The sequence below is a fragment of the Oncorhynchus keta genome, chromosome 22 (genome assembly GCF_023373465.1).
Source record: "Oncorhynchus keta strain PuntledgeMale-10-30-2019 chromosome 22, Oket_V2, whole genome shotgun sequence".
NCBI classification, from domain to species: Eukaryota; Metazoa; Chordata; class Actinopteri; order Salmoniformes; family Salmonidae; genus Oncorhynchus; species Oncorhynchus keta.
The window spans coordinates 38,648,367-38,672,999 of record NC_068442.1 but is presented as its reverse complement, the minus strand read 5'-3'; the positions used below and the strand labels follow the sequence as shown (position 1 = coordinate 38,672,999).

Sequence of the window (24,633 nt, the reverse complement as noted above, 5' to 3'; positions counted from 1 at the left end):
AATTTGCAGCGTGGTAAGTGTCCATTTTAATATGTAAAACTGAACACTACAAAATACAAAATAACAAAGTGAAACATACAAAACAGTTCCGTGTGGCACAAACATTAACACGGAAAATAACTACCCACAACTCAAGTGGGAAAAACAGGCTACCGAAGTATGGTTCTCAATCAGAGCCAACGATTCCCAGCTGCCTCTGATTGAGAACCATACCAGGCCAAACACATAGAAATGGAAAACATAGAACACAAAACATAGAATGCCCACCCCAACTCACGCCCTGACCAAACCAAAACAGAGACATAAAAAAGGAACTAAGGTCAGGACGTGACACACTGAGTGCATTTCATTTCTAATACTAGTTAAAGATGACAAATGTTCTGTTTCTAATTAATGTTGTGTACTATTTCTTTCTGTAACTAATTGAATTGAAATACTAGAGTTTTAAGACACTCGCTGTGTTATTGAAGTTACCTCAAATTGAAACATATTTGTTTTTGTCAGTGTACCTCTGTTGGTTGAATCTCCATTGTTTTCTATCCGTAGAACCCAATATCCGCAGGGATCCTCATCCCAGCAGTGTGTACTCATGAAGGTCCAGTCTGAGAAACCTGTAGACATTTTATCGTAAGGCCTGTGAAGCAACATTGGATTACAATATTTTAGTACAGACAAGATGAGTCACACTTGGACCTCTTGTTGCATATTGAAACCCTGATACTTCACCATTATGCCGTGTATATATATACAGTGGGGAGAACAAGTATTTGATACACTGCCAATTTTGCAGGTTTTCCTACTTACAAAGCATGTAGAGGTCTGTAATTTTTATCATAGGTACACTTCATATGTGAGAGACGGAATCTAAAACAAAAATCCAGAAAATCACATTGTATGATTTTTAAGTAATTAGTTTGCATTTTATTGCATGACATAAGTATTTGATCACCTACCAACCAGTAAGAATTCCGGCTCTCACAGACCTGTTAGTTTTTCTTTAAGAATCCCTCCTGTTCTCCACTCATTACCTGTATTAACTGCACCTGTTTGAACTCGTTACCTGTATAAAAGACACCTGTCCACACACTCAATCAAACAGACTCCAACCTCTCCACAATGGCCAAGACTAGAGAGCTGTGTACGGACACCAGGGATAAAATTGTAGACCTGCACAAGGCTGGGATGGGCTACAGGACAATAGGCAAGCAGCTTGGTGAGAAGGCAACAACTGTTGGCGCAATTATTCGAAAATGGAAGAAGATGACGGTCAATCACCCTCAGTCTAGGGCTCCATGCAAGATCTCACCTCGTGGGGCATCAATGATCATGAGGAAGGTGAGGGATCAGCCCAGAACTACACGGCAGGACCTGGTCAATGGCCTGAAGAGAGCTGGGACCACAGTCTCAAAGAAAACCATTAGTAACACACTACGCTGTCATGGATTAGGTCCCCCTGCTCAAGCCAGCGCATGTCCAGACCTGTCTGAAGTTTGCCAATGACCATCTGGATGATCCAGAGGAGGAATGGGAGAAGGTCATGTGGTCTGATGAGACAAAAATAGAGCTTTTTGGTCTAAACTCCACTCGACGTGTTTGGAGGAAGAAGAAGGATGAGTACAACTCCAAGAATACCATCCCAACCGTGAAACATGGAGGTGGAAACATTATTCTTTGGGGATGATTTTCTGCAAAGGGGGCAGGACGACTGCACTGTATTGAGGAGAAAATGGATGGGGCCATGTATCGCAAGATGCAAGATGTCCTTTCCTCAGTAAGAGCATTGAAGATGGGTCGTGGCTGGGTCCTCCAACATGACAACGACCCGAAACACACAGCCAGGGCAACTAAGGAGTGGCTCCGTAAGAAGCATCTCAAGGTCCTGGAGTGGCATAGCCAGTCTCCAGACCTGAACCCAATAGAACATCTTTGGAGGGAGCTGAAAGTCCGTAATGCCCAGCGACAGCTCCGAAACCTGAAGGATCTGGAGAAGGTCTGTATGGAGGAGTGGGCCAAAATCCCTGCTGCAGTGTGTGCAAACCTGGTCAAGAACTACAGGAAATGTATGATCTCTGTAATTGCAAACAAAGGTTTCTGCACTAAATATTAAGTTCTGCTTTTCTGATGTATCAAATACTTATGTCATGCGATAAATTGCTAATTAATTACTTAAAAATTATACAATGTGATTTTCTGAATTTTTGTTTTAGATTCCATCTCTCACAGTTGAAGTGTACCTATGATACAAATTACAGACGTCTACATGCTTTGTAAAAGGGAAAACCTGCTAAATCGGCAGTGTATCAAATACTTCTTCAAATACTCTATATATATATGAACAGCAAAAAAAGAAACATCCTCTCACTGTCAACTGCATTTATTTTCAGCAAACTTAACATGTGTAAATATTTGTATGAACATAACAAGATTCATCAACTGAGACATGCGCTGAACAAGTTCCACAGACATGTGACTAACAGAAATTGAATTATGTGTACCTGAATAAAGGGGGGTTCAAATTCAAAAACAGTCAATATCTAGTGTGGCCACCAGCTGCATTAAGTACTGCAGTGCACTCCTCCTCATGGACTGCACCAGATTTGCCTGTTTTTGCTGTGAGATGTTACCCCACTCTTCCACCAAGGCACCTGCAAGTTCCTGGACATTTCTGGGGGGAATTGCTCTAGCCCTCACCCTCCGATCCAACAGCTCCCAGATGTGCTCAATGGGATTGAGAACCCGGGCTCTTCGTTGGCCATGGCAGAACACTGACATTCCTGTCTTGCAGGAAATCACGCACAGAATGAGCAGTATGGCTGGTGGCATTGTCATGCTGGAGGGTCATGTCAGGATGAGCCTGCAGGAAGGGTACCACATGAGGGAGGAGGATGTCTTCCCTGTAACGCACAGCGTTGAGATTGCCTGCAATGACAACAAGCTCAGTCCTATGATGCTGTAACACACCACCCCAGACCACGACAGACCCTCCACCTCCAAAATCGATGCCACTCTTGAGGACAGGCCTCGGTGTAACGCTCATTTCTTAGACGATAAACGCAAATCCGACCATCACTCCTGGAGAGACAAAACCGCGACTCGTCAGTGACGAGCATTTTGTACCAGTCCTGTCTGGTCCAGCAACGGTGGGTTTGTGCCCATAGGCAACGTTGTTGCCGATGATGTCTGGTGAGGACCTGCCTTACAACAGGCCTACAAGCCCTCAGTCCAGTCTCTCTCAGCCTATTGCGGAAAGTCAGCACTGATGGAGGGATTGTGGGTTCCTGGTGTAACTCGGGCAGTTGTTAATGCCATCCTGTACCTGTCCCGCAGGTGTGATGTTCGGATGTACTGATCCTGTGCAGGTGTTGTTACACGTGGTCTGCCGCTGCGAGGACGATCAGCTGTCCATCCTGTCTCCCTGTAGCGCTGTCTTAGGCTTCTCACAGTATGGACATTGCAGATGTGGCCAGGGCAATAAATTGCAGTCTTCATGCCTCCTTGCAGCATGCCTAAGGCACGTTCACGCAGATGAGCAAGGACCCTGAGAATCTTTCTTTTACTGTTTTTCAGAGTCAGTAGAAAGGTCTCTTCACTGTCATAAGTTTTGATGTGACCTTAATTGTCTACCGTCTGTAAGCTGTTAGTGTCTTAAAGACCGGTCCACAGGTGCATGTTCATTAATTGTTTATGGTTCATTGAACAAGCATGGGAAACAGTGTTTAAACCCTTTACAATGAGGATCTGTGAAGTTATTTGGATTTTTACAAATTATCTTTGAAAGACAGGGTCCTGAAAAAGGGACTTTTTTTCTGAGTTTATGATTTGTTCATAGTCTAGTTTAGAAATAATGACTTTTTCTAGAAAGCCGAGGAGTCAGCTGATTCCATTGTGGAAAATATTCCTGGCTCCTCCCTTTATTTCTGCACAATTGTGTCTTGAATGTTCAATATACAGTTGAAGTCAGAAGTTTACATAAACCTTAGCCAAATACATTTAAACTCAGTTTTTCACAATTCCTGACATTTAATCCTAGTAAAAATTCCCTGTCTTAGGTCAGTTAGGATAACCACTTTATTTTAAGAATGTGAAATTTCGGAATAATAGTAGTGATTTATTTCAGCTTTTATTTCACATTCCCAGTGGGTCTGTCACGTTCGTCGTATGGAGGAGACCAAGGCGCAGCGTGATATGAATACATCTTCTTTAATAAGACGAAGAACACTTAAACAAACTATACAAAGTAACAAAACGAATGTGACCGCTATAAACACTGAGTGCAAACATGCAACATCACATAGACAATAACCCACAAAATACCCAAAGCAGATGGCTGCCTAAATATGGTTCCCAATCGGAGACAACGATAAACAGCTGCCTCTAATTGAGAACCAATCTAGGCAACCATAGAATGCATAAACACCTAGATGGTAAACAACCCCATAAACCTACAAAACCCCTAGACAGTACAAAACATATACATCACCCATGTCACACCCTGACCTAACCAAAATATATAAAGAAAACAAAGAATACTCAGGTCAGGGCGTGACAGGGTCAGAAGTTTACATACCCTCAATTAGTATTTGGTAGAATTACCTTAATATTGTTTAACTTGGGTCAAACGTTTCAGATAGCCTTCCACAAGCTTCCCACAATAAGTTGTGTGTGTGTGTGTGTGTGTGTGTGTGTGTGTGTGTGTGTGTGTGTGTGTGTGTGTGTGTGTGTGTGTGTGTGTGTGTGTGTGTGTGTGTGTGTGTATATATATATATATATATAGATATATATATATATATACACACAGTCACAGTCAAAAGTTTAGACACACCTACTCAGTCCAGGCCTTTTCTTTATTTTTACTATTTTCTACATTGTAGAATAATAGTGAAGACATCAACTATGAAATAACACACATGGAATCATGTAGTAACCAAAAAAGTGCTAAACAAATCTAAATATATTTTATATTTTGAGATTCTTCAAAGTAGCCACCCTTTGCCTTGATGACAGCTTTGCACACTCTTGGCATTCTCTCAACCAGCTTCATGAGGTAGTCACCTGGAATGCATTTCAATTAACAGGTTTGCCTATTTAAAAGTAAAACTTAATGCGTTTGAGCCAATCAGTTGTGTTGTGACAAGGTAGGGTTGGTATACAGAAGATAGCCCTATTTGGTAATAGACAAAGTCCATATTATGGCAAGAACAGCTCAAATAAGCAAAGAGAAACGACAGTCCATCATTACTTTAAGACATGAAGGTCAGTCAATGCGGAAAATTAAGAACTTTGAAAGTTTATTCAAGTGCAGTTGCAAAAACCATCAAGCGCAATGATGAAACTGGCTCTCAGAAGGACCGCCACAGGAAAGGATGATCCCAGAGTTACCTCTGCTGCAGAGGATAAGTTCATTAGAGTTACCAGCCTCAAATTGCAGCCCAAATAAATGCTTCACAGAGTTCAAGTAACAGACATCTCAACATCAACTGTTCAGAGGAGACTGTGTGAAAGTCCTTCATGGTCGAATTGCTGCAAAGAAACCACTAAAAAAGGACACAAATAAGAAGAAGGGACTTGTTGGGCCAAGAAACACAAGCAATGGACATTAGACCGGTGGAAATTTGTCCTTTGGTCTGATGAGTCCAAATTTGACATTTTTGATTCCAACCTCTGTGTCTGAGACGCAGAGTAGGTGAACGGATGATCTCCGCATGTGTGGTTCCCACCGTGAAGCATGGAGGACGAGGTGTGATGGTGCTTTTCTGGTGACACTGTCGGTGATTTATTTACAATCCAAGGCACACTTAACCCTACCATCCTTACCCTAATTCGAGTAAAGTAGTAGACGACAACACTTAAGCTGAAAGTAGAAGCCTATACATACTATATACACTGCTCAAAAAAATAAAGGGAACACTAAAATAACACATCCTATATCTGAATGAATTAAATATTCTTATTAAATACTTTTTTCATTACATAGTTGAATGTGCTGACAACAAAAACACACAAAAATGATCAATGGAAATCAAATCTATCAACCCATGGAGGCCTGGATTTGGAGTCACAATCAAAATGAAAGTGGAAAACCACACTACAGGCTGATCCAACTTTTATGTAATGTCCTTAAAACAAGTCAAAATGAGGCTCAGTAGTGTGTGTGTGTGGCCTCCACGTGCCTGTATGACCTCCCTACAACACCTGGGCATGCTCCTGATGAGGTGGCGGATGGTCTCCTGAGGGATCTTCTCCCAGACCTGGACTAAAGCATCCGCCAACTCCTGGACAGTCTGTGGTGCAACTTGGCGTTGGTGGATGGAGCGAGACATGATGTCCCAGATGTAATCAATTGGATTCAGGTCTGGGGAACGGGCGGGCCAGTCCATAGCATCAATGCCTTCCTCTTGCAGGAACTGCTGACACACTCCAGCCACATGAGGTCTAGCATTGTTTTGCATTAGGAGGAACCCAGGGCCAACCGCACCAGCATATGGTTTCACAAGGGGTCTGAGGATCTCATCTCGGTACCTAATGACAGTCAGGCTACCTCTGGCGAGCACATGGAGGGCTGTGCGGCCCTCCAAAGAAATGCCACCCCACACCATGACTGACCCACCTCCAAACCGGTCATGCTGGAGGATGTTGCAGGCAGCAGAACGTTCTCCATGGCATCTCCAGACTCTGTCACGTCTGTCACATGTGCTCAGTGTGAACCTGCTTTCATCTGTGAAGAGCACAGGGCGCCAGTGGCGAATTTGCCAATCTTGGTGTTCTCTGGAAAATGCCAAACGTCCTGCACGGTGTTGGGCTGTAAGCACAACCCCCACCTGTGGACGTCGGGCCCTCATACCACCCTCATGGAGTCTGTTTCTGATCGTTTGAGCAGACACATGCACATTTGTGGCCTGCTGGAGGTCATTTTGCAGGGCTCTGGCAGTGCTCCTCCTGCTCCTCCTTGCACAAAGGCGGAGGTAGCGGTCCTGCTGCTGGGTTGTTGCCCTCCTACGGCCTCCTCCATGTCTCCTGATGTACTGGCCTGTCTCCTGGTAGCGCCTCCATGCTCTGGACACTACGCTGACAGACACAGCAAACCTTCTTGCCACAGCTCGCATTGATGTACCATCCTGGATGAGCTGCATTACCTGAGCCAGTTGTGTGGGTTGAAGACTCGGTCTCATGCTACCACTAGAGTGAAAGCACCGCCAGCATTCAAAAGTGACCAAAACATCAGCCAGGAAGCATAGTAACTGAGAAGTGGTCTGTGGTCCCCACCTGCAGAACCACTCCTTTATTGGGGGTGTCTTGCTAATTGCCTATAATTTCCACCTGTTGTCTATTCCATTTACACAACAGCATGTGAAATGTATTGTCAATCAGTTTTGCTTCCTAAGTGGACAATTTGATTTCACAGAAGTGTGATTTGATTGACTTGGAGTTACATTGTGTTGTTTAAGTGTTCCCTTTATTTTTTTGAGCAGTGTACATTTTACAGACACAGTATGGTTTACAATAGTTATCTTCTACTAAACCCCTCCCATCTATCTCTGAACACCATCAAGTTTTGATTTCTATTTGCCATATATTTTTCCACTGTGCTGTGATGTTTCACAAAAGTTCTGAACCTTTCTATCCTCATAGATTCTACATATTGTAAATTAAAGACCACCAAGAGTATTATAATATTATTAATTGATTGACTATGACTTTTTAAATCACTTCTATGTATTGCTTTCAATCTTTCTGTCCATTGACTTGGCTGTGCCTTACCTGGTTGTGAGTAAATTGGAGATGGTCTTCTTTGGGCTAATGAGGGTGATGGAGAGATCTCCACGTCTGCTATAGGTCAGTGTAAGACGGGCCTGGATGTGCTCCAGAGACCGAATCCAGTTTCTGGTGCCGTGACAAGCTGTCACATTCCACCTCAATGTCAGTTTCCTGCGGAGTTCACTATCAGACAGACAGAGCATCAGGTATAACACATCTAACTGGCCAAGTTGGCATTATGAATTAGTGGAATTACTTTATCATTGGTGGCTGGTGGGAGGAGCTAATGGAATGGTATCACACACCACACAAATGGAAACCACATGTTTGACTCCGTTCCATGCATTGCATCCCAGCCATTACAATGAGCCTGTCCTATAGCTCCTCCCACCAGCCTCCACTTCTGTTTATGCTCAATAAAATCTGAAGATCATGTTTATGTTTACTGTAAACAGCTATAGAACACACTAAGCGGCTGTTTTCCTCCTACTATCCATAAGTGAGATGAAAGGACAATGGTGTTTTCCTTACATGGCTCTGGTAATAAGGTCAATGGTGCATTTCCTTTTAGGTTTGACTGCTTTCCATTTACTGGCCAACTCCACCAGTCTCCCTGCATCCAGTAGCCCATATCCATAGTAATGGCTGACTACAATAAAGCAAATCAGGTGTATGATGCTATATCTGTGTTTACACAGGCAGCCCAATTCTTATATTTTTCCACTAACTGGTCTTTTGACCAACCTGATTTGTCAAAAGACCAATTAGTTAAAAAAATATCAGAACTGGGCTGCCTGTCTAAAAGCAGTTCATTCATTTCAACTCTATTTCTGGCCCTACAGTGTAGCAAATCACATCCCAGTTTCCCTAAAAAAATATATATTATTTTACCTTTATTTAGGCAAGTCAGTTAAGAATAAATTCTTATTTTCAATGACGGCCTAGGAACAGTGGGTTGCTTGTTCAGGGGCAAAATGACAGATTTGTACCTTGTCAGCTCGGGGATTTGAACTTGCAACCTTCCTGTTACTAGTCCAACGCTCTAACCACTAGGCTACCCTGCCACCCCTGGTCAACTACCTAACACTAGAAGGTAGTGCTTTATGTCTCACCAGGTCTTCCAACACCATTGGTCCGCCAATCATGCGTTCGAAGATCTACCGGTCTAGATGCTCGCACCACGAGGTGTTGCACATCACGCCAGTTAAGTGTCGGGCTGTGGGAGAAGTTGGGATATTATCATCTTTCTCGATGACTCAAAGCCTCAAACTTACAACAAATAGGTTATTGAGTTACAGGTGCACAGAGACAAGAGAATGGTTACTTTGCCTCCAGAGCCAGTGCAATGATCCCAGCAGCCAGAGGGGCAGAGGCAGAGGTCCCAGTATGGTCTGAGGTGCAGGATTGATGCAGGTCGGTGGTGACCTGGAAGGGAAACAACATCCAGGTACTTTGTTGAGGCTTTGCTTACTGTTGCTGTAGGTGGTAAATGTAAGATAAATATTGACCTTTTTCAGAGTTCCACACATCTTCAGCAAACCTTTGCATTCATGTGACTACTTTGTTAAGCACAATTAAACTAATGCTAAACTTGTCAAAGATTTAACAGAATGCTTTGTCACTCTAAATGCATCTTTTTAAAGAAATATATGGATGTTAAAAACACTAGTGTGGGATGAGTTGAGGACAAAGAGACTTACAATATTGCGGTGATGAAAGCTGCCACCACTGTAAGTCGTTGTTAGAATGGCAGAGCAGGGTTCACTGTAGAAGGGCAGTGTTCCCCTCTCAGTGGTACTACCAACAGACAACGTGTAAATGCTGTTGGTGTAGCCATCGCAGTTGCAGTTGTCAAAGCTGGCGCCCCCATTGCCTGAAGCCCAGACGTAAATGGAACCCAAGCCACCTCGGCCCTGTAAGGTATTGAATATGTTTTTTAAGACTCATTGTATGATCTTACCGCTTTAGTTGCCAATGCCGATTACATTGTTTTATCTTATCTAACAAAATGGACACTACTGATGAAACAGGTAATATAGGATAACCAGTACAAGTTGTATCATACATTGGTAATGCCTCTGATAAAGGCTTCTTGGGCCAATGTGTTTGGCCCCTCCAAATTCGTCCCCAAATCTTCAGGTCCCCAGCTGGAGCTGTAGATGTCAATGTGTTGCTGATTCAAATTTAAGGACATGGCTTCTATCAGGTCAGTCACTTGTCCATCCAACATCCGAACTCCTGGACAAAACAGAACAAGTAACAGGACGCAAATTAAAGCAGGATAATTGCAGTACAGTTCTATATGCTATTAAAAGAGACCAAATGAGTGAATGTATGGGTAATACTTACCTCCAATCTTGGCCTGATATGCCACTCCAACCCCACACACCCCATTATTTGCCACCGCTGCCACCACCCCAGCACACCGTGTTCCATGCCTATGGAACAGAATACAAAAGGGGTTCATCCATACATAATGTTGTTACATAGTGCACTTCATACATGATACATGATGTAATATCTTACATTAAAATCTTAACATCATAGCAAATTACCTCTTTGGTCTGGTCAGAGTGTATTGGGTGTCTGGGTTGGGGTCATTATCGTTCATGTCATAGCTAGCCTGTGGATCCTACAGGTACAATACATTAGGTCTTTATAAGGATCATTTGCCACTTGTATTTGATTTTTTAAATAATATTTGTCTTTTTCCATTTTTGTTACAGCACTGTATTGCTGGAACAAAATTCTAAATACATTTCATATTGATGTTCTAGTGCCATTCGGGCAATTTAAAGTATTGATTGGGGACATTTTTGTGGAGGAATGTAACTTTTTCTGGGTGATTTGTGCTTCCCATTAATGTGTTTTGTATTTTAATATATATAGGGTATAATCTGCATATTTATGTTGTATTATACAAGGCACATTTGTAAAAGAGACCTAGGTCTCAATGTGTTCCCTGTTAAAATAAAGGTTAAATAAAAATATATATAATAACAACTCACATAATTTTCAGCAATGTCTGGGTGGCTTGCCTCTAGGCCATCGTCTAAGATGGACACCACCACCCCTTTTCCTGTGTAGCCTCGAGCCCATGCAGCCACCACATTCTGATCAAAGGCCTCACTCTGGAAAAGCAGTTTGAATAAATCATTTTTTTCTGTTAAAACGGGGATAACCATTTGTTTTCACTCAAGGCAGAAAAAACTAAAACAGGCTGAATAAAAATGTAAAGAGCTTCTATTATGGAAATATACTTCAAACAAAAATGGAAGCTTAATGTTGACATACCAGGTACCACTGCTGACTGAAAAATGGATCAGTCGGTACTGTGAAAGAGTGTCTTCTCTTTCTACTCCTTCCAGATTGCTGTGCAAACCAAAGCACCTACGAAATAGAGAGTACATCATCACACTCATTACAATAAGAGAAATGCTGGGACTGGTTATTCCAGCCAATTTTGGATAGTATTGACCTATTGGCTATTCACCTTAGGGTCCATTTTGAATATAAGATTATGCAAATAGTGTGCCTGCAATGATTGTTTTGCCACCTGTCTTTGCTCCATATGGTAATAGTTGCCATCTGGAAATATCTACAAATATAATATGCCAGAAGAAATTAGCTAGTCATAATATGCCAAAAGATCTACACATAAAAATACAAATCATTATATGACATAAACAGTGAACTAACATTGTTTTACCTTTCCCAGGTTATGGAAACCATGCTTCTTTGCAATCTTGTTGATTTGTTCAGGAGTGCAATTCAAATGTAGAGCCCAAATGTTAGTGTAGATGACCTCGGCATACATTGTGCACACATACAACATACACAAGAAGCAACTGATAAACCTCATTCTGTCTGCTGTTTGAACTGATCAGCTGATACATTGTTGGTCATAGAGAAGCAATCCTTTCATTTCGCTAACTCTCATGTCTGCAACTTGTTTTTAATTGATGTTGACAGTTTCATCACTAACGGTTGTACTTGACATTCGAATAGGCCTACTCCACGAGCGTGAACAATAACTAATATTCCCGCCACAGATAATCAAGACAGGCGCGCAAGTATCTGTGCATTGTTTGGTCACTTTTGCGTTGTGTAACGGCATTGACAAGACTATGATTTGGGACCGATGTAAAGACAGTTTCAAGTTGGATATTCGACGGATATTCGGCTGTAGTTTTAATTACGTTCACCAACAGCAGTTAGGGACCGTCAACATAGTGACAAATTAAATTTTTCAAATGTCAAACATCTTGGCCATGTTCTGTTATAATCTCCACCCGGCACAGCCAGAAGAGGACTGGCCACCCCTCATAGCCTGGTTCCTCTCTAGGTTTCTTCCTAGGTTTAGGCCTTTCTAGGGAGTTTTTCTAGCCACCGTGCTTCTACACCTGCATTGCTTGCTGTTTGGGGTTTTAGGCTGGGTTTCTGTACAGCACTTTGATATATCAGCTAATGTAAGAAGGGCTATATAAATACATTTGATTTTATTTGATATTTCAAGAGCTCTTTATTTTTTTATTTTTTTATTTTTTTTATTTCACCTTTATTTAACCAGGTAGGCTAGTTGAGAACAAGTTCTCATTTGCAACTGCGACCTGGCCAAGATAAAGCATAGCAGTGTGAACAGACAACACAGAGTTACACATGGAGTAAACAATTAACAAGTCAATAACACAGTAGAAAAAATGGGCAGTCTATATACAATGTGTGCAAAAGGCATGAGGAGGTAGGCGAATAATACAATTTTGCAGATTAACACTGGAGTGATAAATGATCAGATGGTCATGTACAGGTAGAGATATTGGTGTGCAAAAGAGCAGAAAAGTAAATAAATCAAAAAAACTGTATAAAAACAGTATGGGAATGAGGTAGGTGAAAATGGGTGGGCTATTTACCTATAGACTATGTACAGCTGCAGCGATCGGTTAGCTGCTCGGATAGCTGATGTTTGAAGTTGGTGAGGGAGATAAAAGTCTCCAACTTCAGCGATTTTTGCAATTCGTTCCAGTCACAGGCAGCAGAGTACTGGAACGAAAGGCGGCCAAATGAGGTGTTGGCTTTAGGGATGATCAGTGAGATACACCTGCTGGAGCGCGTGCTACGGATGGGTGTTGCCATCGTGACCAGTGAACTGAGATAAGGCGGAGCTTTACCTAGCATGGACTTGTAGATGACCTGGAGCCAGTGGGTCTGGCGACGAATATGTAGTGAGGGCCAGCCGACTAGAGCATACAAGTCGCAGTGGTGGGTGGTATAAGGTGACAAAACGGATGGCACTGTGATAGACTGCATCCAGTTTGCTGAGTAGAGTGTTGGAAGCCATTTTGTAGATGACATCGCCGAAGTCGAGGATCGGTAGGATAGTCAGTTTTACTAGGGTAAGCTTGGCAGCGTGAGTGAAGGAGGCTTTGTTGCGGAATAGAAAGCCGACTCTTGATTTGATTTTCGATTGGAGATGTTTGATGTGAGTCTGGAAGGAGAGTTTGCAGTCTAGCCAGACACCTATGTACTTATAGATGTCCACATATTCAAGGTCGGAACCATCCAGGGTGGTGATGCTAGTCGGGCATGCGGGTGCAGGCAGCGATCGGTTGAAAAGCATGCATTTGGTTTTACTCGCGTTTAAGAGCAGTTGGAGGCCACGGGAGGAGTGCTGTATGGCATTGAAGCTCGTTTGGAGGTTAGATAGCACAGTGTCCGATGACGGGCCGAAAGTATATAGAATGGTGTCGTCTGCGTAGAGGTGGATCAGGGAATCGCCCGCAGCAAGAGCAACATCATTGATATATACAGAGAAAAGAGTCGGCCCAAGAATTGAACCCTGTGGCACACCCATAGAGACTGCCAGAGGACCAGACAGCATGCCCTCCGATTTGACACACTGAACTCTGTCTGCAAAGTAATTGGTGAACCAGGCAAGGCAGTCATCCGAAAAACCGAAAAACCATTTAACCATTACTCCTAACACTTTCAAAACTGGTTGTTGCTAACCCGATGGCATAGACACACATTGCACACCCTTTAGTTTGTCCATTTTCATCTCACATGGTTTTACATTAATTTTTCAAAGTTTAGAATTTCAATAGCTCCTTGGTCATGTGACCTGATGACTTCAAACCAGGTTCAGAATGTCCACTCAGTGGGCCTACACATTGCACATCCTTTACTTTGTCCATTTTTATCTCACACGTTTTTACATGAATTTTTCTAAATGTAAGATTTCAATAGCTCCTTGGTCATGTGACCTAATGTCCACTGACTACCCTTCTATATTGCACACTCTTGTTTGTGTACTGTAAAATCACACGGTGAAATGTACATTTTTCATCGTTTCAAATTTGCAATAGCTCCTTGGTCATGTCAATTACACACCTAAGAAGCATGCAGTGGATATACACCCATATTGCATAACCTCTAGTCATGTATCTTCTATATTGTTGTACATTAATATTAGTTTGACAATTAGGGGGTTCAGTCTAGTGTTGTGTTTAACATTTTCTTTCATATTTATCTACAGTAATTGGTCATTTTAAGTACTTATTTTCCCTATGTTTAATTTTCCACAGTATTTAACAGTGGTACACAATAGGAGAGAGACAGATAGTATCGCCTTTCGCTGTTAATATCAACCATAAAGGAAAAGGGCAGAGTACGAGTGTCATGTTATTAATTGTCCAAAGCAGGGATGGAGAGTGAGCTAGTGAGGTATGCTGCAGTGGGTTTGCTGGTCAATACATATACTGAACATGTAACCACAGTAATGGTGGCCAGTAAATCAAAGAATAAAATTAAGTGTCAATAGACACTTAACTTCAATTAAGTATGAACAATTTCACAGTGTTATCTTTCTCTTTATCCCTGGTTGATGTACATTTCAGAGCCTCTTCAGTGTGGATGGGGTATAGCATACAAAGACTGCACTTCCAGTTTGTGTTCTTTCTTCTGTTGAACTCTTTTGTCTTCATTCCTAGGCACAGCATATGGAACCACCGTTGACATGCAAAACATTCAATCAAAATAAAACAACGCATAACACATTATAAATAATATCAAATATCAATGCAGTATGACGAATGACGAATTAGCCATCCATTGTGTTATATCATAAATTGTATTACATGCCGTCACTGTTGTCAAAAGATTATAAACATGTTAAATAAAGTTACTAACCCAGTCAGTTGTTGGCCTTGTGGAACTCTGAAATCATAGGCATAAACTGAACATATGGCTGTCCCACACAACTACATAAAAATAAAGAATTGACATTTACTTTGAATTAAATGTCATTACATTCCAGACATTTTTAGTATATCCTCAGCCATTTCTTTTTCGCAGTTGCTCTATTGTTTTTGAAGGTTCCATATCAATTTGGAAGGGGATGTTGGGGAAGTTCTGTGCAACTTCCTTGGCCATCTACACCAAAAAAAATAGTTTTTGACCTAATTGTCACATAACAGCTAACCATTCATTATTGAAAATATAACTATCAAACCTGCATTAAAAAGACCCCACAGCTGAAGGTGTCCTGCTGCATGCTGTGAGTTATTTCCCCTCCTTTCCACTTTATGTCTGCCCAGTCGTCTTTTCCATGGCAGGATCTCTCATTTTGAAGTATTCTCTTTTTTATGTATAAATAATTGTTATGTCAGTTGTTGGAATGAGACCAAGGTGCAGCGTGGTAAGCTACATCTTACTTTATTTTGATGAACACCAAACAAAACAACAAAAGATAATCGAACATAAAGTTCTGCAAACTAAAGGGGGAAAAAAGGCTGCCTAAACATGATCCCAAATCAGAGACAACGATAGACAGCTGCCTCTGATTGGGAACCATACCCGGCCAAACAAAGAAATAGGAAAACTAGAATGCCCACCCAAATCACACCCAGACCTAACCAAATAGAGAAATAAAAAGGCAGTACCCCACCCCAAAGGTGCGGACTCTGGCCGCAAAACCTGACTCCAAGGGGGAGGGTCCGGGTGGGCATCTAGCCTCGTTGGTGGCTTCGGTTCGGGATGTAGACCCCGCTCCACTCGCTGATCCCTCCGCTTTCGTGGAACCGGATCGTGGATTGTCGCCGGGGCTCCGGACCGTAGATCGTTGCCAGGGTCTCCGGACCGTAGATCAGAACCCTCACAGGAGGCTCTGGACTGGGAACCCCCGCTGGAGGCTCTAGGCTGCAGACTGTCACTGGAGGCTCTGGACCGCAGACTGTCGCTGGAGGCTCTGGACCGCCGACCGTCGCTGAAGGGTCGCCGACCGTCGCTGGAGGCTCTGGACCGCCGACCGTCGCTGGAGGCTTTGGACCGCCGACCGTCGCTGGAGGCTTTGGACCGCCGACCGTCGCTGGAGGCTCTGGACCGCAGACTGTCGCTGAAGGCTCTGGACCGCAGACCGTCGCTGAAGGCTCTGGACCGTCGCTGGAGGCTCTGGACTGCAGACCCTTGCTGGAGACTCCGGGCCATAGATCATCGCTGGAGGCTCCGGGCCATGGATCATCACTCGAGGCTCCGGGCCATGGATCATCACTGGAGGCTCCGGGCCATGGATCATCACTAGAGGCTCCGGGCCATGGATCATCACTGGAGGCTCCGGGCCATGGATCATCACTGGAGGCTCCGGGCCATGGATCATCACTGGAGGGTCCGGGCCATGGATCATCACTCGATGCTTCGTGCCATGGATCATCACTGGAGGCTCCAGACTGTGGACCGTCTCAGGAGGTTCTGGACTGTGGACCGTCTCAGGAGGTTCCGGACTGTGGATCGTCGCTGGAGGTTACCGAACTGTGGACCGTCGCCGGAAGCTCTGGATTGGGAACTGTCGCCGGAAGCTCTGGACTGGGAACTGTCGTCGGAAGCTCTGGACTGGGAACTGTCGCCGGAAGCTTGGTGCGTGGGGCCAGCACTGATGGTACCGGGCGTGTGCCACGCACCTCAGAACGAGCGCGAGGAGCAGGCACAGGATGCACTGGGCTGTGAAGGTGCACTGGCGACACAGTGCGTAGAGCCGGCGCAGGATATCCTGGACCAAGGTGGCTTACTGGAGACCAAGAGCGCTGAGCCGGCACAACCCGTCCTGGCTGTATGCTCAATTTCGCACGGCAAGTGTGAGGAGCTGGCACAGTACGCACCAGGCTGTGAATGCGCACTGGAGACAGTGTGTTTCACCGCATAACATGGTGCCTGAACGGTCACACTCTCCTTAAAGCGAGTGCGGGGTGTTGGCTCTGGTCTGAAACCTGGCTCCGCCAACCACCCCGTGTCTCCCTCACAAAAAATTTTTGGCCTGCCTCTCGTGCTTGTTTCGTGGTCACGAATCCCGGTGTCATCGTTGTTCCGCCCTCGCTGCCTCCGTCTGCTACCATGGAAGGCGATCCCTTCCGGCCAGGATCTTCTCCCACATCCAGGATCCCTTACCATCTAAGATATCCTCCCATGTCCAGGATGTCTGCTCCTCCTGGCCACGCTGCTTGGTCCGTTTGTGGTGGGATCTTCTGTCACGTTCGTTTAAAGATGGATTGGACCAAGGTGCAGCGTGGTAGGTGTACATTTTCTTTATTTTTTATGACACCGAAAAACAAAATACAAAACTAACATAAAGTTCTGCAGGCTACCCAGCACTGAAACATACCCAAATCATATCCGACCTAACCAAATAGAGAAATAAAAAGGCTCTCTAAGGTCAGGGCGTGACAATAATGGAATTATGATTAGTTATAGGCAAATGAATACACAACCCAAATTGTTATGCTGTTTTCCTATTAGTAGAGGTAATTTCCTTTATGCCCCATTCTACACACAGCCTAAACTATAGGTACTGAACCATTTACAGGACAATACTAAAAGTAGCATATAGAATCAAACCCTATCACAGAGTGAATAAATGTAGAGCGTTTGAAGACTTTAAGAAAAAAATATTAAGTGACAGTTACATCAGTACGTGCTTAAAGTCATATCACAAAGATCACAGATCCCCCCCAAAGGTTAGCTCTCTAGCCCTCGCTATCTCCCTGCTTGCTAATTCGGCCTGCTAACGGTTAGCTTGTCTAGCCCGGGCCTACGAACTGTTAGCTTGTTAGCACAGGCCTGCTAACCATCTGGCTCACTGCGTTCTAAACACTCTGAACCCATTTACTTTCTATCTCTCTTTGATTTTTATTTTGTTTATACCTTCCGGAAACCTGCCTCACCCACTGTGATACGGAATCGCTATCACCTTTAATTTTTATTTTATTTTTATGACACACTCAAGAACCTCCAGACGCTAACCAGCTAACTAGCTACAAGCTATTTAGTCATTGTTAGTTTTTTTTTTTTTTTTTTTTTTTTAAACCTGGATAACACTCGCCAGCCCAGCTTCCCTGCCCATCCACCGCTGCCCCCTGGACACTGATCTCTTGGCTACATAGCTGACGCACGCTGGACTGTCCATTAATCACGGTACTCCATTCTGCTTGTTTGTTTTATCTGTCGACCCAGTTGCCTAGTCAACGCCATTTTACCTGCTGTTTGTTGTGCTAGCTGATTAGCCTCGCCTACTGTTTTTAGCTAGCTTTCCCAATTCAACACCTGTGATTACTGTATGCCTCGCTGTATGTCTCTCCCAAATGTCAATATGCCTTGTATACTGTTGTTCAGGTTAGTTATCATTGTTTTAGTTCACAATGGAGCCCCTAGATCCACTCTGCATACCCCTGTTACCTCCTTTGTCCCACCCCCCACATGCGGTGACCTCACCCATTACAACCAGCATGTCCAGAGATACAACCTCTCTCATCATCACCCAGTGCCTGGGCTTACCTCCGCTGTACCCGCACCCCACCATACCCCTGTCTGCGCATTATGCCCTGAATATATTCTACCATGCCCAGAAACCTGCTCCTCTTATCCTCTGCCCCCAACGCTCTAGGCGACCAGTTTTGATAGCCTTTAGCCGCACCCTCATACTACTCCTTCTCTGTTCCGCGGGTGATGTGGAGGTAAACCCAGGCCCTGCATGTCCCCAGGTACCCTCATTTGTTGACTTCTGTGATCGAAAAGTCTTGGTTTTATGCATGTCAACATCAGAAGCCTCCTCCCTAAGTTTGTTTTACTCACTGCTTTAGCACACTCTGCTAACCCTGATGTCCTTGCCGTGTCTGAATCCTGGCTCAGGAAGGCCACCAAAAATTCAGAGATTTCCATACCCAACTATAACATCTTCCGTCAAGATAGAACTGCCAAAGGGGGCGGAGTCGCAGTCTACTGCAGAGATAGCCTGCAAAGTAATGTCATACTTTCCAGGTCCATACCCAAACAGTTTGAACTACTAATTTTGAAAATTACTCTCTCCAGAAACAAGTCTCTCACTGTTGCCGCCTGCTACCGACCCCCGTCAGCTCCCAGCTGTGCCCTGGACACCATTTGTGAATTGATCGCCCCCATCTAGCTTCAGAGTTTGTCCTGTTAGGTGACCTAAACTGGGATATGCTTAACACCCCGGCAGTCCTACAATCTAAGCTAGATGCCCTCAATCTCACGCAAATCATCAAGGAACCCACCAGGTACAACCCTAACTCTGTAAACAAGGGCACCCTCATAGACGTCATCCTGACCAACTGGCCCTCCAAATATACCTCCGCTGTCTTCAACCAGGATCTCAGCGATCACTGCCTCATCGCCTGTATCCGCCACGGAGCCGCAGTCAAACGACCACCCCTCATCACTGTCAAACGCTCCCTAAAACACTTCTGTGAGCAGGCCTTTCTAATCGACCTGGCCCGTGTATCCTGGAAGGACATTGACCTCATCCCGTCAGTTGAGGATGCCTGGTCATTCTTTAAAAGTAACTTCCTCACCATTTTGGATAAGCATGCTCCGTTCAAAAAATGCAGAACCAAGAACAGATACAGCCCTTGGTTCACTCCAGACCTGACTGCCCTCGACCAGCACAAAAACATCCTGTGGCGGACTGCAATAGCATCGAATAGCCCCCGTGATATGCAACTGTTCAGGGAAGTCAGGAACCAATACACGCAGTCAGTCAGGAAAGCTAAGGCCAGCTTCTTCAGGCAAAAGTTTGCATCCTGTAGCTCCAACTCCAAAAAGTTCTGGGACACTGTGAAGTCCATGGAGAACAAGAGCACCTCCTCCCAGCTGCCCACTGCACTGAGGCTAGGAAACACGGTCTCCACCGATAAATCCATGATTATCGAAAACTTCAATAAGCACTTCTCAACGGCTGGCCATGCCTTCCGCCTGGCTACTCCAACCTCGGCCAACAGCTCCGCCCCCCCGTAGTTCCTCACCCAAGCCTCTCCAGGTTCTCCTTTACCCAAATCCAGATAGCAGATGTTCTGAAAGAGCTGCAAAACCTGGACCCGTACAAATCAGCTGGGCTTGACAATCTGGACCCGCTATTTCTGAAACTATCTGCCGCCATTGTCGCAACCCCTATTACCAGCCTGTTCAACCTCTCTTTCATATCGTCTGAGATCCCCAAGGATTGGAAAGCTGCCGCAGTCATCCCCCTCTTCAAAGGAGGAGACACCCTGGACCCAAACTGCTATAGACCTATATCCATCCTGCCCTGCCTATCTAAGGTCTTCGAAAGCCAAGTCAACAAACAGGTCACTGACCATCTCGAATCCCACCGTACCTTCTCCGCTGTGCAATCTGGTTTCCGAGCCGGTCACGGGTGCACCTCAGCCACACTCAAGGTACTAAATGATATCATAACCGCCATCGATAAAAGACAGTACTGTGCAGCCGTCTTCATCGACCTCGCCAAGGCTTTCGACTCTGTCAATCACCAAATTCTTATCGGCAGACTCAACAGCCTCGGTTTTTCGGATGACTGCCTTGCCTGGTTCACCAATTACTTTGCAGACAGAGTTCAGTGTGTCAAATCAGAGGGCATGCTGTCCGGTCCTCTGGCAGTCTCTATGGGGGTGCCACAGGGTTCAATTCTCGGGCCGACTCTTTTCTCTGTATATATCAATGATGTTGCTCTTGCTGCGGGCGATTCCCTGATCCACCTCTACGCAGACGACACCATTCTATATACTTTCGGCCCGTCATTGGACACTGTGCTATCAAACCTCCAAACGAGCTTCAATGCCATACAGCACTCCTTCCGTGGCCTCCAACTGCTCTTAAACGCGAGTAAAACCAAATGCATGCTTTTCAACCGATCGCTGCCTGCACCCGCATGCCCGACTAGCATCACCACCCTGGATGGTTCCAACCTTGAATATGTGGACATCTATAAGTACCTAGGTGTCTGGCTAGACTGCAAACTCTCCTTCCAGACTCACATCAAACATCTCCAATCAAAAATCAAATCCAGAGTCGGCTTTCTATTCCGCAACAAAGCCTCCTTCACTCACGCTGCCAAGCTTACCCTAGTAAAACTGACTATCCTACCGATCCTCGACTTCGGCGATGTCATCTACAAAATGGCTTCCAACACTCTACTCAGCAAACTGGATGCAGTCTATCACAGTGCCATCCGTTTTGTCACTAAAGCACCTTATACCACCCACCACTGCGACTTGTATGCTCTAGTCGGCTGGCCCTCACTACATATTCGTCTCCAGACCCACTGGCTCCAGGTCATTTACAAGTCCATGCTAGGTAAAGCTCCGCCTTATCTCAGTTCACTGGTCACGATGGCAACACCCATCCGTAGCACGCGCTCCAGCAGGTGTATCTCACTGATCATCCCTAAAGCCAACACCTCATTTGGCCGCCTTTCGTTCCAGTACTCTGCTGCCTGTGACTGGAACGAATTGCAAAAAAATCGCTGAAGTTGGAGACTTTTATCTCCCTCACCAACTTCAAACATCAGCTATCCGAGCAGCTAACCGATCGCTGCAGCTGTACATAGTCTATAGGTAAATAGCTCACCCTTTTTCACCTACCTCATTCCCATACTGTTTTTATACTGTTTTTATTTATTTACTTTTCTGCTCTTTTGCACACCAATATCTCTACCTGTACATGCCCATCTGATCATTTATCACTCCAGTGTTAATCTGCAAAATTGTATTATTCGCCTACCTCCTCATGCCTTTTGCACACATTGTATATAGACTGCCCATTTTTTCTACTGTGTTATTGACTTGCTAATTGTTTACTCCATGTGTAACTCTGTGTTGTCTGTTCACACTGCTATGCTTTATCTTGGCCAGGTCGCAGTTGCAAATGAGAACTTGTTCTCAACTAGCCTACCTGGTTAAATAAAGGTGAAATAAATCAAAAATAAAATAAAATAAAAAACAGATGACAGTGCCCACCAAATCTATGACAATAGAGAATGAATTGTAAGCACCAAAGTGTGTTTGTCAAAATAATATCTGCAAAATGTCAGTTGTTCAAAATAATACTTCTATTTGCAATAGCAATGTATGACATATGCAGTTGAGGAATATTCCAATATACCAACACGACATGTAGGACGGACATAAGACATTCCCACATACAGTAGTTTGTCATTTTTTTATTTCACCTTTTTTATCCAGGTAAGCCAGTTGAGAACAAGTTCTCATTTACAACTGCGACCTGGCCAAGATAAAGCAAAGTGGTGTGACACAAACAACACAGATTTACACATGGAATAAACAAACGTACAGTCAATAACACAATACAAAAGTCTATATACAGTGTTCGCAAATGACGTAAGATTAGGGAGGTAAGGCAATAAATAGGCCGTAGTGGCGAAATAATTACAATTTCGCATATAAACCCTGAATGTGCAAGTAGAGATAATGTGGTGAAAAGGAGCAAACAATATTTAAAAAATAAATAACAATATGGGGATGAGGTAGTTGGATGGGCTATTTACAGATGGGCTACATACAGGTGCAATGATCTTTAAGCTGCTCTGATAGCTGATGCTTAAAGATAGTGAGGGAGATATGAGTCTCCAGCTTCAGTGATTTATGAAATTTGTTCCAGTCATTGGCAGCAGAGAACTGGAAGGAAAGGCGGCCAACGAGGAATTGGCTCACTACTATGGTGACCAGTGAGCTGAGATAAGGTGGGGCTTTTCCTAGCAACAACTTATAGAGGACCTGGAGCCAGTGAGTTTGGCAACGAATATGAAGCGAGGGCCAGCCAACGAGAGCATACAGGTCGCAGTGTTGGGTAGTATATGGGGCTCTGGTGATGAAACGGATGGCAGTAGAGTAGAGTGTTGGAGGCTATTTTGTAAATGACATCGCCAAAGTCAAGGATCGGCAGGATAGTCATAGGATGCTTTGTTGCGAAATAGGAAGCCGATTCTAGATTTAATATTGGATTGGAGAAGCTTAATATGAGTCTAGAAGGAGAGTTTACAGTCTAACCAAACATCTAGGTATTTGTTGTTGTCCACATATTCTAAGTCAGAACCGTCCAGAGTAGTGATGCTAGGCGGGTGGGCAGATGCGGGCATCGATCGGTTGAAGAGCTTGCATTTAGTTTTACTTGCATTTAAGAGCAGTTGGAGGCCACGGAAGGAGAGTTGTATGGCATTGAAGCTTGTCTGGAGGTTAGTTAACACAGTGTCCAAACAAGGGCCAGAAGTATACAGAATGGTGTTGTCTGCGTAGAGGGGGATCAGAGAATCATCAGCCCCAAGAGCGACATCATTGATGTATACAGAGAAAATAGTCGTCCCGAGAATTGAACACTGTGGCACCCCCATAGAGATTGGCAGAGGTCCGGACAACAGGCCCTCCCATATGACACACTGAAATCTTTCTGATAAGTACTTGGTGAGCCAGGCGAGGTAGTCGGTGATTGACAAGTCAAAAGCCTTTGCCAGGTCGATGGATACGGCTGCACAGTATTATCTTTTGTCGATGGCGATTATGATATCGTTTGGGACCTTGAGCGTGGTTGAGGTGCACCCATGACCAGCTCGGAAACCAGATTGCATAGCGGAGAAAGTACGGTGGGATTCGAAATGGTCGGTGATCTGTTTGTTAACTTGGCTTTCGAAGACCTTAGAAAGGCAGGGTAGGATAGATATAGGTCTGTAACAGTTTGGGTCTAGAGTGTCTCCCCCTTTAAAGAGGAGGATGACCGCAGCAGCTTTCCAATCTTTGAGGATCTCAGACAATACGAAAGAGAGGTTGAACAGGCTAGTAATAGGGGTTGCAACAATTGAGGCGATCTTTTTAGAAAGAGAGGGCCCAGATTGTCTAGCCCAGCTGATTTGTAGGGGCCCAGATTTTGCAGCTCTTTCAGAACATCAGCTATCACGATTTGGGTGAAGGAGAAATGGGGAGGCTTGGGCAAGTTGCTGTGGGGGGTGCAGAGCTGTTGACCGGGGTAGGGGAAGCCAGGTGGATAGCAAGGCCAGCCGTAGAAAAATGCTTCTCGATAATCATAGATTTATCGGTAGTGACAGTGTTTCCTAGCAGTGGGCAGCTGGGAGGAGGTGCTCTTAATCTCAATGGACTTTACAGTGTCCCAGAACTTTTTGGAGTTTGTGCTACAGGATGCAAATGTTTGAAAAAGCTAGCCTTTGCTTTCCTAACTGCCTGTGTATATTGGTTCCTTACTTCCCTGAAAAGTTGCATATCATGGGGGCTATTCGATGCTAATGCAGTGCGCCACAGGATGTTTTGTGCTGGTCAAGCGCAGTCAGGTCTGGAGTGAATCAAGGGCTATATCTGTTCTTGGTTCTACATTTTTTTGAATGGGGCATGCTTATTTAAGATGGTGAAGAAAGCATTTTTAAAGGATAACCAGGCATCCTCTACTGACGGAACAAGGTCAATATCCTTCCAGGTCGATTACAAAGGCCTGCTTGCTGAAGTGTTTTAGGGAGCGCTTGACTTTGATGAGGGGTGGTCGTTTGACCGCAGACCCATTACGGACGCAGGCAATGAG

General features: G+C 44.4%; 1 protein-coding gene across 1 annotated transcript; it reads right to left on the bottom strand.

Moving 5' to 3' along the window:
• Positions 1 to 444: 444 nt before the first annotated feature.
• On the bottom strand, positions 445 to 11,701 carry LOC118400667 (furin-like). The gene is made up of 13 exons (XM_052475801.1): positions 11,465 to 11,701; positions 11,249 to 11,353; positions 11,050 to 11,145; positions 10,764 to 10,886; positions 10,311 to 10,387; positions 10,105 to 10,193; positions 9,821 to 9,993; positions 9,456 to 9,668; positions 9,080 to 9,180; positions 8,868 to 8,971; positions 8,287 to 8,404; positions 7,759 to 7,938; positions 445 to 634 (listed from the first exon to the last, which is right to left on the bottom strand). The coding sequence occupies exons 1-13, from the start codon at positions 11,615 to 11,617 to the stop codon at positions 445 to 447; spliced, it is 1,722 nt and encodes a 573-aa protein (XP_052331761.1). The 5' UTR covers positions 11,618 to 11,701.
• Between the last annotated feature and the right edge of the window lie 12,932 nt (positions 11,702 to 24,633).

Coding starts and splice junctions, on each gene's coding strand:
- LOC118400667 (XM_052475801.1), bottom strand. CDS start 11,617: ATGAGGTTTATCAGTTGCTTCTTGTGTATGTTGTATGTGTGCACAATG. Junction 10,887..11,049: donor TCAGTCAGCAGTGGTACCTG/GTATGTCAACAT, acceptor CTGCTTTTCCAG/AGTGAGGCCTTTGATCAGAA. Junction 9,669..9,820: donor TTATCAGAGGCATTACCAAT/GTATGATACAAC, acceptor AATACCTTACAG/GGCCGAGGTGGCTTGGGTTC.